The sequence below is a fragment of the Sinohyriopsis cumingii genome, chromosome 5 (genome assembly GCF_028554795.1).
Source record: "Sinohyriopsis cumingii isolate HCF-2022 chromosome 5, ASM2855479v2, whole genome shotgun sequence".
NCBI lineage: Eukaryota > Metazoa > Mollusca > Bivalvia > Unionida > Unionidae > Sinohyriopsis > Sinohyriopsis cumingii.
This window is the reverse complement of record NC_142965.1, coordinates 22235863-22251484: the sequence shown is the minus strand read 5'-3', so window position 1 is coordinate 22251484 and position 15622 is coordinate 22235863. Positions and strand designations below refer to the sequence as shown.

Sequence of the window (15622 nt, the reverse complement as noted above, 5' to 3'; positions counted from 1 at the left end):
TGGAAATCCAAATTAAGTCCAACGTTGAAGGTGTTGATGTGTCTGTGGTGGCCTGTATCGAGCTGCTGTAACAACAGTCTATAGTTGAAACACATTATAATATTTCCAGGTTTGAATTCATTATAAATCCCAGTGAATGTCACTTTCTTAGAATGTTAAATAGCAACAGAATTTAATAGAACAAATATTTAAGCAAACCATCTAACAATCAATGCAAATTAAATATACAAAACACTTCTCATAACGAAAAAGAAAGATTTATTCAATATATGAATGATACAGAACCCTTCGACATGAATTGTTCATATTTCTCCATTATAAAATCAGATCGGGGTTTGTTTAACCCAATAAATATATTGCTTTCAGTACACGACCATGACCTTGACCTCTTAGCAATATCAGGAATAAGGCCACAATTAATAGTTCCGCTTCAGTACTCACGAAAGTAGTCTAGTCTTTTTAGAACATTTCTTCCTCTCTCATTTTGGTGGTAATAGAAAAGTTAGATTTATGCATTTTTGGTAGGGATTTAAAGGTAATTGTTTATTCTTGAGAATATGAGCTCAGGGTGTGGCTGTCCTTGTGTATTTCGGCGACAGTGCTCAGTGAGTAATAATGCCTAGGTGATGATCCGGAAGTGAAATATGTGTTTTGTTACATGCTGCTCTGTTTACAGTGCAGCCTGTCAAAATAAATGTAGGTCAACCTTTGACAAGAACTTCACCCTGAAGTCATCTTTGAAGGTATTTTAGATTAGCATATGATTTGCATTGACTGTCACACAGTGGAAAGGTCAGTACTGAGAAACAAACGTAGTGAATATGTAGTAAAATTGATTGTGTTCTATATCCAGTAAGAGCATGTGCAATATGTATGTCTTAATTCTGTTGTTTATTTTTCAATTTGTAGCAATCAGAAATAATGTCCAAGAATATTATTATTTATTGTGCACTCTTTATATCAAGACTAACACTCATTGTATTGAATAATTTGAAGAAATAAATTCCAGCCCAAATGAAATTCTGGACACAATATTAATACGAAATTGTTTCTGCTTGATCATAAAGCTCGAATGAATTTTTTTTCCAATGACAAGATTATATAGTCCTCTACTTGACCTCAAGTCACAGTTTGCATTTTCTAAACAAAACTATTACCTAATAGAAAATAACCTTCTAGAAACTTCTTAATGTTAACAAAAAATGTAAAATAAAATTAGAAAGTCTGTTACTAAAATTATGATATATAACCAGAACTATGTCAGGTACTCCAGGGAAATCCCAAGAACCTAGACCCAGATCAAAATAAATACTTCTATTATTAATGATAATAATTTTAAACCCATACATATAGATAATATTTTAGCTATATATTAGTTGTGTACAGAATAAACACTCATTAATTCAGGTTAAGTATAAAATGAACTTTATTCTGGACAAGGTTAAGTCCATCATACAATGTTATATTACAATAGCACGTACTGTAATAATTTAAAAAAACAACCTTACAAACAATACAAATTAAATATACATACCACTTTATGCTCCAGTTAACTCCTTTGCTTCTATGTGATGTCTAAGGACACGTGCTACTTCCGATTCCAGGTAGCAGTAATTAAATTTATCTATGCTGCCAGAGGCGAGAACCAAACACAAGGAAGGATAACAGTAATATTCAAAAGGAAAATCCGATAAACCTAATAGATAGTTTTGTTATAGAATGTGCTTGGATTATAGAAATAGGGTGCACGTTTAAAACCATGATAATGCTGCTAACTGTTTAGCTGCAATCTGTTGATGTGGATACATTTGATCCAGTTCCAACAATCCACTGATGGAACTCCTCTTTCCACAAGCAGAATTGGATTGACGTCTGTACTTTGGATAACACAGACTGGTACTAATTCTGTCGCTAATGTAAAGTATGTTAAATCAAATCAGTGGATAAGAATCTTGATTCTGTTTAAGACTATGATTCAGACTGGCCGTCCATGGCGGTAACATATTCTGAGGAAAGGTCTTTACTTGAGTTTTGTTTGAATCTGGATCAGCTGGTCTGTAAGCATCCTTTTCCCATCCTGTAACCATGTTAGGCTTCATTTAATCAATCTGACAATTGATGTAATTTATTTTATTTTGTGCTATTCTTTATTTTCCATATTCCGTTATCTAAATTATCGCGCTACAGACTGTCGTTCATATCAGGCTACTTTTACCACTAAGTAACCGACTACATTTTGTCTTATTGCATGATGACATGTAGGACCGGTTGGTTATGGACAGAACCAGTAACATTTACAGGTTACTGATCCTGTGGATTTGCAAGATTTTTGACGAGTTTCATAAGCTCATTCCGCTAGAGGTATATTGATCAAAGGGTCATTTAAAATAAAAATAACTCCGTTTTTGTGTTATTACTTTAGATCAGAAACAGAAGAAGGGTTTTCTTCTTTATTTTTTTTTGGTGTTTGGTAGGGTTGGGGTGGGGTGCTCCCAATATATTATTAACATTACTATGGAAGTCCCACCCAGGCTCGATTTTGTAGGAAGTGAAATTAGTGATAGAGAGAGGTAAAGCTCCGAGCCCCCAGTCAGCAATGCCGACAGTTAAATTATTGAGAACACAAAGGTGAAATTCAAAGGAATAACAATTTAATACAATTCAATATTCAAATGATAATAATTTCCCAATCACTCTTCTTCCTCTCGACCAAGTGATAGCCTATTGCATCATCTGATTTATAGTTTGAGATCGCTTTTCCACCTGTCCTTGTTTTCTACTCATTTGTATCTCTCCTATCCCGCCAATTCCTTTTCTCCTTCCGACTTCTCTCCTAACTCCTTCTCCTTGACTGCTCTTTCTCCAATTTCTCCTCCTCGACTCCTTTTCCTCCTCCTCCTTGACTCTGCTCTCCGACTAGCATTCGATTCACAATCGACTTCTCCCCTAGTCTCTATTCCGGCTCTCTCCAAGAGACTCGGGACTAAACCACACCAGAAGTCTGTCCCCTAAAAACTTCCTTTACGAAGCTTTGTCTTTCCTTAGAATTTCCTAAGTTTTCCCGCCAATTCATAAGTGGCTTCCCGGAGTTATTGCTACAGTTTCTCAGCACGATGTTTCACAATGACTGGTGTTTCTAGTCTAAAGTACTCAGTTAAATTAGGGTTGAAATGGTGACCACACCCTCTCTCAATTCCGATTGGATATCGATTCTACCCGTTCTATTCAACTTAGCAGAAAATGCTCGGGCCCTGTCAACGTGGTGAGATTTACGACGCCAATAAGGGTCCTTTGTTCTTGAGCAAAGCTTTCAACGTCCACATGTGATTTTTGACACCTAACAAAGCGGGGCTCTCGTAACAACTACGAACAGGACCACTATAGCCGCGGGGTCTAACATATATACATGGCTACTAAACAATTCCTTTGTTCTTGACTTATGTAATCGCGGGCAGGCAACATGACAATTTTCTAAGTGAAAAATGGCGCGAAAATGTGGATCTACTCATTATAACACGCCCAATAAAAAAGTATCATAACAACTTCGCTAATTTGTATTTTTCTTCACATCACAAATTCTTATAAACATGGAGAAATAATTCGACATTCAATGATGGACATCATCGTTCAAAGAGAGAGAGAGAGAGAGAGAGAGAGAGACAGAGAGAGACAGAGAGACAGAGAGAGACAGAGACAGAGACAGAGACTGAGAGAGATTTAGGTTTTTCGTTTTGGCTTATATAATGTATTATTTGGTAGCCTCCCATCAGATGCATACCCTCACAATTCAACCCAACTCAAGAAAATAAGAAAAGTAAAGAAAAACAGAGATTGCTCAATTGCATTGAAATGCTCCGTATTGTGGTCATTAATTTCAACAATTAGAAGCCCGTATGGTTTTCTTGTTATCTCTTGCTCTATCCTTGACCATATTTACTGTAGATATTACGTTAAACGTTTCAAATAGATCACTGTTCATTTCATTTTCTAATTCAATTCCTTACATTGTAAGATCTGCTTTGTTTAAAAGACACATCACATACTCATACATATCTATTACATCACATCCTCATAAATATATATTACGTCACATCCTCATACATATCTATTAAGAATACTATACACGAAAACTCCTTGTTAAAAAATGAATTCGGGAACTAGGCATTGCACGTTTATACGAGCAGCCAAAAGGAAGATTTTAGGTCTGGAGGATTAAAACTAAGAACAGCCCAATTGAGGATCTCAGGTATAAATGATTAAAAACTAAATGACATAATCTTCGGTGTTTGTCATTTAATATGCAAAAGAATCTGTCAAACTGATCTACGAATATAAGTTTTTAACAATCGATATTGTATGAAACAAGTTCTACGTGATTAATTTGTCTTTACACTTAAAATGAATGCATACATCAATATTTAAAATCTTCGTGATTTTAACGTAATCAGATGCCATTGAAGCCATTGTCTCAAAACTGGCAAAAATCAACTAAAATATAAATAAATTCATTGAGCAGTCTAATAACAAGCTGATTCTCCAAATAGTCAAGTCATTATACTTAACTAAAAATAATCAAACGTAACGGTACATGCCACTATGATCTTAACAGAAGCCATTGCTAGACACGTTAACCCACAACCAGTCCCAAGCGGTCATGAGACTGGAGGATATCGCACCTCGCTGAGATGGTTATTACAACTATATATCAATTCACTAAAGAAAGAAAAGAAGCCTGCAGACCAATCAGAATGCATTCACATCGATGGTATAAAGCAAAAGCATGATAAGCTTCAACAGTTGCATAAAGAAAAGATTTTCAAAGCAGGTCATGTAACAGTATAGTCACAACCACAAACAATACAACATTTTGTTTTTACTATCAATAGTCGTATAAGAATTAATCTGGACAAGAGAAACAAAACCAGATGTTTCTGGTGAAATCTTGGTCAGATTATAAATATCAATAATCTAACTAGACGATCAGTGATAATTTCATATTTCAAAGAAAAGGGGCTGCATCAGACGGTGATTCGTATTTCTCATAGTAGAAATTGACGAAACATAATAATACTTGTAAATATATGGCATGACAGCTTCGACGTACACATCTCACGAAAACATACAGAGAGTTGTTATCCGCTTTTAATTATTGTATGTGTTTTGCTTACTGTATATAACATATATTTGTTTAGATATCACTGATAACTATTGCAAAATATATTTGCTTTTTGACCAATTCATAAAATTAGTCTCGACATCTTTACCATGACATTCAAAGGAATTGTATCCTCTGCATTACGTCAATTAGGATTTGATGTCACCATATGTAAATGCAAACTGACAAAATTGAAACTCAGTACGCTACATATACTATTGTTATGTATATTTAATTTGTATTGTGTTTGGCTTTGGTCCCTGATAATAGATTGTAGGGGCATTATGTAAACATCGTATTAAATTGCTGATTTTGTCCTCTGATTGTAGATTTTTTGTAGGATATGCACTACTTATAGGTAAGCATGTTTACCTAGATCCGAGTTTAGGACATTCGTTTTCCACTTGGGAATTCATAGTCTACCTGATGTTTGCCATGTTATTTACTCAGTTATTTGCACACAAAAAAACTGAACATGTTTACAACTTAAAATGTTCTTGAAATGAACTTTAGACCCTGTCCTAGACCTCATGTTGTGTATTAGTTTTTTATATTAAGGTTGGTTATAATATAATTATTAATTCATATCTTAACATCTGTAGTCTAATCAGTCTTAAAGTCCTGTTCGGTTAATATTGAGAAGATTTATTTATTTAAATAATTAATTAGAATTACAAAGTGCTCATTGGACCAAGTCAATTCTGTTGGTGTAATTGTGAATACGTTTGAGGACAGTATGGATTATATCATTGTCATATATCAAGATACATTCCAGGCTTTTGGTAGATCAGCACATTCAAGATTTGAATTCATTCGGAATATCACAATAATTAATTCGGAATACTCTTTGCTTTTGGACTTGTGATATAACTTGTGGGACTATTTGGGATTTAATTCACAATATTATACGTTCCTTTTAAGATTTCACTTTCTATTGTATTTTAAACTGTATTGTTTCTATGGATGTATACAATTATGAAATGCTGCAACGATACTACATGAAATCAGCCAACTGAATGTATGTAAGATCAAGAAGAAAAATAAATTATGTGACAAATATATTGCTGGCATAATGAAACTAAACGTGAGCTCAGTTTTGTTCTGTCGACTTTAGAAAGATTTCGAAGATCACCTGCATATAATTTGTAAAAGGAAGATATATTGGTGAAAATACAATGGCAGGAGATGTTACTAAAACAAGTCTATAGATGCACTTCCTTATGAGGGTGTTCAAGGTAGTAATTTTCTGTCTAAAACGGGTTGAATAAAACATAACCTATTTTTGACACGATTACAGATCAAAGAACTATAATTAATAGATTTAAAGCTCAATATTGTCTCAGCATGAATTATGAAGGTATAAATCAGTGTGTAAAGTTACTTACGTCAAAAGTGAGAGGTAGACATATTGACACCGGTCAGACATGTATCCCTTTCCTTTTAAATATTGTATTTTATAACAACGAAGGATGTAGAGAATATTACAAATAATTTTTGACAAAGGACGATACAAGTACTTATAAATGGAATTGAATTTTCAGTTTGAAGATAAAAGTACCTATAAATGGAATTGAATTTTCAATTTGAAGATAAAAGTGCCTATAAATGGAATTGAATTTTCAATTTGAATATGGATATAATCGTTGTTTAATACCATAATGTTGCAGTGTATAATGTGTTTGCAATATAAGTTAAAAGTAAAAATAGATTATATTTGGGTCTGATTTGATGATAAACAGGAACAAAAAAGGTCTATGTCATCAAGACGCTGCATATTTTCAGTTGTCGACCTATACTGTGCATCGAAAAGAAACTGAGTACTGTATGCACGTGTGCATGTATGCTTGTTTTAGTGTATGTTTTTTCTTCCTATACTAAATGTTTTATCTCAAAATTATGTTTGATTGTAAGATGACCTTGTGATGTTTTCTTGATCCAATGGTCAAGTTATTACGTGGTCAAAAGAAAAAGTATACATTTGGAACAAAATGGATTATGTTCTTTTGTAATTATGTTATCTTTTGATCTTGATTAAGGTAAAAGCGACTACTGAGATTTCCGTTGCTTGCACTTCTGCTCTAAAATTAAAAGTCTGTAACTCCATTATGGATGAGACTCCGCCAGGTGGGGCGATCCTGTGTGTGATCTTCCCAAGTTCAGGTCAGTCTGACGTGTTTCGCGTGTTATGTATATTTAGGTTGTATTGGGTGACTGCCATTTGACCATGATTGAGGGTAGGAGTTTGGGCATATGTGCCTAATATCAGGTAGTGTAAACATGTTTACCTGGTTTCCTAGTTCTAGATACAGCGTTGATTCTGACCCAAGAAGATTCCATCTACGAATTTTGTATACAGTTTGATGGAAATTACAATCAAGATGATTCTCATCCAGGTCCACCTATTGTGACTTTAGATTGTATGTCAGGGTTGTTTATATTAGACTTATTCACTCCTGTCTTAACATCCAACGTACAATCAGTATTATAGTTGATTCATATATAGTTTAAGAGGATTTAGTTATTTAAATTATTCATTGGATTACAAAGTGTTCTTTCACTTCAGGTCTAAATCCAGATTTTGAGATTATTATGAATTCATTGAGAGACATTTAGGATTATTTCAATTTGATACATCAAGAGTGTTAGTACATTACACTATTCCTGGCTATAGGTACAACAGAACATTCAAGCTTGGAATTCATATGAAACTCCACTCGAATTAATTTGGAATACTCTATACTTTTGGACATGTGATAGAATTTTTAAGGGTAATAGAAATTTAATTCACAATGATGTAAGCTCTTTTAAATTGTCACTTTGCATTCTAGGCAATTAAATTATTATTACACTTGTTGGTCTTCGCTCTTCCCTGTTACTTAGTTGAAGACGTTATAGTTATAACACAAGTATGATTTGAGGGAATATTTGAAGGGCTTTTTTTTGGATCACCCTGAGGTCGAGAATAGCGTGAATGCTTCAAAGGCCTGCCCGTGTGAGAACCACAGTGTCTCGGTCAATGTCTTGCCATTTTATCCTCATCAGTTTCCTCAAGCAGCCGATGTAAAAATGATTCAGCGTCGTGGCAACTCCACACTGCCCAGGTTGTGCATGCATACAGAAAGGTCAGTAACACACTGGGTTTTTGGACCTCAAGTTTTGTTTGTAGACTCATGCCTCTGCGCTCCCACACATTGCAACATAGTCTGCCAAAGGTCACATATGCTTTTGTAATTCTCGTGTTGGTTTCATCTTCGATGTGGGTTCCACGGGAACGTGTGTTGCTGAGGTATGTGAACTTGTCCTCTGAAGGATGGTTCCATTTCATGTGATGGTAGGCTTTAAGAAAGGCCCTCTGACTGCAGGTTGGTTCTTTATCTCTGTCCCCGTGATACTCTTATGACTCTAAATCTGTTTCAAGCTGAGAAGACATAGTCCATACTGTTTTGAATTTCAGACTCAGATTTGACACCCAGTCTTCAGGAAATAGAAAATCACGAATAATTAATAAATGTAATTTCTTCTTAGCCGGTAGTGTCCTCCTAATGATGAGCAGCTGGCCATCAGTCACGTATCTAATGTGAAACTGTTGAACCGTCATATTGAATTTCCCTCGGCAACCAAATTTGACCATGATTTTCCAAAGGCCTCCACGGCTGACTGTAAAAGGTTTGAGTCAGATCGATGAGTGTAATGCACAATTTGTTGTTCCGTACCTGGCATTTCTTCTGAAGCTGACGAGTTGCAAATAACATGTCTGTGGTTCCTCGTGCTTTCCTGAGGCCACACGTACTGTCTGGCAGGTGCCCTTGGTTATTTCGATGCATAAGAAAAATTCGGTCAAGCATTTCGCCTGTTATTGGCAGCAAGGAGGTGGCCCGATTTTTGTATTATTGTATATTGCCTTTCCGCTTGAACATGGGAACAATAGATATATCCTTGCACTCCTGGGGTATAATTTCCTAATCAACATTGACTGGTAGAGTTCAGTAAGTTTCTGTACCATGACCGAACCTCGAGCTTTGTAAACTTCTGCAAATAGAGGATCTGCTCCACGTGCTTTGCCAGCAGGTCAAATTATTTCACAGTTTCAGTCGGCGCTAGAGGATTAGAAAGTATTGATTTACACTTGTGGCCGTCGATCAATAGCAACTTTCCTGATACATTACTGTTGATTGGGGACGCTGTTGAAGTTTTATGCCCTTATTTAAAGCATCTTTTCTTTGTCAGCGAGCAGCGTGGAGCTACCAGAACTCAGTATTGATGGCGTTCCTGATGTGTGTGGTTGTATTTAAAGCATTAAAGAAGTTATTATCTCATTCTAGTCTGCATAGAAGTGATTGTCATCTGACTTATTGATCAGCCGCTAATCTTGCAATTCTCTGAGTTTGCACTTTATGTTGCTCAAAGCTGTCTTCTTAGATGATGAAGTGCTGTCTTCTAAACATGCCTTTTATAGCAGATGTTTCTCGTTCAGACGTCTCTTAGTATAGTAATGTATAGTAGAATCGTTCTCATCAAACGATCATGATGTTTACGTGTGGTGGGACTGCGTATTTTTGATGCATTTGAGCACACAGTCTCAGGTCGATGTCTAGTTTGCCTCGACATTCTCGTAGCTTTTATCAACTGTATTAAGTTGGCCGCAGAGTTCTTTGACAAATGCTTGTTTCCTATTCTCCAATTTCAATTTGGAGACATTATGCTTTGTGGAGACAATTTAGCCTGTGGTCGTCTGCTAGGCTGAATCCAGATGCCGCTCTTGAAGATTACGAGTCTGTGGTGCGCTTTGCAGTTATAATTGCCATCATCGCTCTGACTTATTGTCTCTTCCCCTGACGAAGGCATACAAGACGTCCTTGTTGCGGTTTGGCAGGCGGAAGACTGTGTTGGTGTTTAGAAATTCGTGTCATGTGCATTTCATCATTAGGTACAGTCCGTTGTTGTCGCATTTGCCAACACCACTTTGCTAATGACACAACTAAGTTTTCGTTAGCACCTATAGTGTTAGAAGAGGGAAAATATTCACGATATGTATGAGTTAAACCGATTTTGTTTCCCAAAAGCAAGACTTTATTACTATTATTATTATTATTATTATTATTATTATTATTATTATTATTAGCAGTAGTAGTATTAGTGTTAGTAGTAGTAGCAGTGGTAGTAGTAGCGGCAACCGCATTAGTAGTAGTAGTAGTAGAGTCAGCATTAGGAAAGTCGTTTCTAACTAATTCTATCATATTTTAGCAATCTTGGAGCAAAGTAAATGAGGCCACACAATTTTATTGACCACTAACTTGTTATTATGACCACTAAAAACACTACGAAAAACCTTGCTCATGCGATTATCCATAGCATTTTAAGGTACATTTCAAATTCAGAAAAGTACATGTTGTACGCAGCTGATAGTTTTTATTAAACTGATCAATACTACAGTCCTATAATGAAAAGATAAATCATTATTTTCAATTCTACCATACTTTTTTCATAATATTGATATCAGCAAAATACAAAATGGAAAAGAATAGAGTGACCAAAAACAAATATTTGTTTCACTTGCTAAAAATCAGGTATACGTTTGAACACCAAAGGTATCCCTGATTTTTGACAAGAGATGCATGTTTTATTAGTTATGTCCCGTTTTCTGTGGACAGCCTAAAAATTCTAACAAATTCAAGTCCTCTAACAAACTTCGATTCTCTAGTTGTACGTTTGCAATAATTCAGACGGCAGCTTACAAAAATGATGCATATAACAACAGGACAGAGATGGAAATAATGCAATGTAGATATTTAATCAACCAAATCATTAACATAACAATAATAAGAAATTGAATTAAGACTACTTACGGAGTAAATCTTATTACGAATGGTATAAAATGAATGCCAGTGAAAAAGGCGGGTAGCACCCATCTGATACGAGTTAAAAAAACTCAAATCAAAACAAATGTCGGCAACAGTTGTGATACTTGGCTATATCATGAATGCAACGTAACGTAACAAGGTGGTTTCTCTGTGTTGTATTCGATTTAGAGTGGGGGGCCTATGTAGGTCTGAAACACTTTGCAAATTTTAGAGAAAAATATATATGAAATCAATTTGTGCTGAATGGAGCCGTGAGGGAATTATATTTTATATGCAATTATTTACCATGAATTACGTCAAATATTACACGAACAGGAAAATAAGATTTAGAGAAGGATGTATGTGTGTATGCATGCATATATATATATATATATATATATATATATATATATATATATATATATATATATATATATATATATATATATATATATAATCACATTGTCTTCCAGGAAACATTATGCCCTATCTAATATCTTATCTGAAATACCGGGCCGGAGAGACAAATATCAGAAACGTGGATAGCCTTTGGAATACTGCCGCCACACCGTTATTAGATGTATTAGGGGAATTAGGGTTCCTGGTAGGCGGATTATGGTATTGCAGGTTTGGACCACGTATTACAGCCACCATAGGCGCTGTAATTTATAGGTATGCACCTTTTCATGTGAAAGGATATTCATTTGAAGCACTTTCTGTGACGTTAATCTGTGTTTTGTGCTTTTGGAAATGTTTTGTTCTAGTGTTTCATTTCGAGGCCGCCAGGTACTTGAATGCACACGCCTTTACAGATTCCACTCACACATCTCACCTGATCGTGTCAGTTTGAGTCTCGGCTCAACCAGCGTGGGTAAGAAAGAAAATATTTCATTAGCATTCCTTGGTCTGATGGTTCTTCCTGAGTTGAAAATGCATTTGAACTCATAAAACCGAATACAAAAATGTGTATTGGTATGCAGCAGTTTCACCATGAAAGATAACTTAGATTTTTTTAGTGATACCATTCTCATTAAAAAGATTTCTTTGCGCAGAAAAACAGGAAATTTGCATATCTGGAGAAGAAGTAATATCATATAAGTATATGACAAAAACACATTTAAATAGAAATGTCCACTGAAAAGACTAACAGTATGAAGGATTATCGGTAGTCCTTTATCATTTTGATAAAAATTGATACAGTTTAAGTTAATTGATGTATCTAAGATGTTGTAGAAATCGGTTTCTATTTTACAGCGACATCCTCGTGCTAAACCTGGTTTATCTTTTTTCAGCGCCTCTATATTCCTGACATATTTTGCTGTTTAGAAATCGTTTATTGCCCTGGCATTCAGGCAGTCCGTCGTGAATATTTTTGGAGCCACAGTTGCATATGGAGCGCGCATCGCAGTAGCAATGCAGGTTGGTACTTTTGTGTGTGTATGTATGGGCGTGTGTGTATATGTGTATCCGGTAGCTGCGTACGGTGTGAAGCTACAGTCAACAAACTGAAATTTAAAGAATCAAAAACTGATAGTTTACAGAGAAATGGGCAATATCGAAGTATTTTACGAAGCGATGAATAACATTATCAAACAAAAGTATGAATGTAGGATCGTGAGGACATAGAGGAAAGTGAGGAACATTTTAAATCAACACACATATATAATATCTGCAAGGGTAATGATTTCAGGTAGGACATCTTCTTTCTGATAGAAATTAGAATATGAGATGGATCTAACATGATGGCAGAGTGGATAAAACAGTGGTGGAACAATACGTGAAATTGGCATGATATCAGAATGGAATAAGAGGGCGGAATAGCATGATGGCATATATATATATATATATATATATATATATATATATATATATATATATATATATATATATATATATATATATCGTGAAGCAAATCTTTGCATTATACCTGGAATAAAGAGGGTATTACAATAAATAATGGCAAGTACGAAATGCCAGGTCATTCGTGATTAAAGTATGTAACGAAAACATTTTTGGGTGAAGCATGAGCCCCAAACTTCAAGGAACAATACAAGATGAGCGTCCAATTAACAAAATAGAGGGTGACGGAACCAGTTCAATGCATCATCTGAGAAAATATGTCGGAAATATCAGACGTATATGACCCTGTATTTTGTTTGCACATAGATTTGGTGTTTCCATTACACTTAAATGACAATTTCGGAGACTATATTTAATATCCAAAGAAACTAATTTCAGATTAAAATGATTAATTTCTTTTGTAAAGAAAAATGATTAATGATTCCAACTGTATAACACCGCCCATACCAAAACAATTATATACATTTAAAACTAAAGAGAAATGTGCTACAGTTCGGTTTAAAGGGGACAAATAAGCATACATTTTGTTTGATCAACGCTAATGGCTTCTATCTAACAAGTAACTAAATAAACATTTTGACAAAAATAAAAGCAGGGTTTGAAAAAAAAAACTTTTTCAAAATTGAAGGATAGTTCTGCAATTGGTAAATGTATGGAAAACAAAAAGATGCACACAAATTAAGATACGTGCAGATGAAAATGAATTTTCAAATATCACAAAGGAGAAAACTTATTGAAGTTGGTTTAGTGCAAGTACGTTTGAAAAGGAAGAAATTCAGCTTACCCAGTCCAGCTGATGGTTGTTTTACAATGGTAGAGACATTTAAACGGTTCATGTATGAGTTCCGATAGAAACCCTAATACTGGAATAGGCTGATGTAATGAAACTATTCATTACTGGTACGGATTCACTGAGTATCCATGTTGACACGTGAAACTACAGCAACATGAAAGATAAAAATCAATCTTCTACAGCAACTTGAAGGATAAATTAAAGTAAATCTTGACTGAGTATGCATGCTTGGGCAGAAACCTACAGTAACACAAAGGATACAATTCAGTCATGGTGACTATATGGACTGTCGCAAGGACAATGTATTTGGGTTACCATTGGTGAACAAGAAAGTTGTTGGATTAAAGATAGCATGTACGGTATTCGTATTCAAGTGTTTTTCTTGTGTTCATATACATAAGTTGATCATTTATAACAGTTATAGGCGAGAATAACGTAAAAAGGGAATAAAAATGTAAGACTACAGATATTTAAAATTCAAAATGTACAAATATGTACTATTTACTGGCAATGTATTTTACCAGGAAAATAATTTACCCGGATCACACTATCAGGAGATGTACTGCATCAAAATTAAATTTCCATGTAAGGCGACAAGATGTTTACAGTGTTTGATTTGTACTTATTCAAATTATTTCTGCTCCGGAAATGAGAAGGTGCTCTGATAATATTCTTGGAAATAGAGACTTGGATTTATAGTGAAATACAAACAAAAGGATATATTCGCGGTTTGTATTATTGTGATACAGCAAAACATTGTTGGCAAGCCAGCATTATACGGGTCATCGCAGACACATCAACACTTTTAGAATTGAACTAAATTTGAATTTCTATTAAACTTTATTCAGAATTATGTGTCTGTAATTCTAGGATTATATGGGGATTTAATTCAAAATATCGTAAGTTATTTTCTTGTTCATTTCTGCTTTGTATTCAAAGAAATAAATTATTTATTGAATTTTACGAAGCTTGTTACTTTTCACTCTTTACTATTAATGTTAAGAGCATAGACTCGTAACAATATATATATATATATATATATATATATATATATATATATATATATATATATATATATATATATATATATATATATATATATATATATATATTTGAAATAATTAGCGAGATCAGTTGAGGATAAGGTGATATGGTTCACTAATGAAGAAAATGGCCTAGATTGAATCGTATCCCTCCCTGGAAATTGAATATACATATACCAAATGGGTAAGCTGGAACAAAACTCGGAAATATTCATAATTCAGTGATGTTCTTCTTTTAAGACGCGTTGCTGACTTTTCCTTGATGTTGTTGAGAAAAGTAAATAGCTGTACTATATTAGCTGCCTTGTTATGATTATACACGTAAAAATAGATTTATTATAAATTGTGTACCGGTAATGTGCACAAAACCACAAGTGGAATCTGCAAAATGAGTCATCGACTGCAAGAGTCAAGTGTCCTTTACAATATGCTTACAGTGGTTTCCAGAACGTTCCGGACTGGCTGGCGGAATCATTCTTGCGGGTTCTGGGGCCTCAGCCTCTATTTTCAACCAGATCATAACGTTCTATATTAACCCGGATAACCTATCACCGAATGTTAAGGAAGGATCGGAAAGGTGAATATAATGAAATATATTGATGAACTAGATTGCTGTTTAAAAAAGCGATCTAAATACACAATGGGAAATTAAATTAAATTTGGGATTGAAATGTTTACATTAAGGTCAGAAAAACAAAAATAACAATACACATAATTTCCGTTCGTCTAATCATTGGTTATACAGCTTTGTCGATACGTTGTTGTAATCTCATCATTAAATAGCTAAACCGTTCAACTTGTGAATCTTGAATTTGTTAAGACATCCATTGATGTTGGTCATTGTTTTGAACACCTTTCAGAGACAAATTCAGCTCAAACTTTTTATTAGATTAACAGTGCCAGATAAATTCTCTTTTTCAAATCTTCCTCA

At 34.6% G+C, this 15622-nt stretch overlaps 1 protein-coding gene across 1 annotated transcript in view; it reads left to right on the top strand.

Moving 5' to 3' along the window:
- The first annotated feature begins 11476 nt into the window (after nucleotides 1-11476).
- Nucleotides 11477-15622, top strand: part of LOC149798769 (apicoplast pyruvate carrier 1-like) — a 64226-nt gene continuing 60080 nt past the window's right edge. Inside the window, exons 1-2 of the mRNA XM_089957291.1 lie at nucleotides 11477-11599; nucleotides 15129-15268. Of these exons, the coding sequence (XP_089813417.1) occupies nucleotides 11477-11599; nucleotides 15129-15268 (263 nt within the window). The remainder of the gene's footprint in view (nucleotides 11600-15128; nucleotides 15269-15622) is intronic.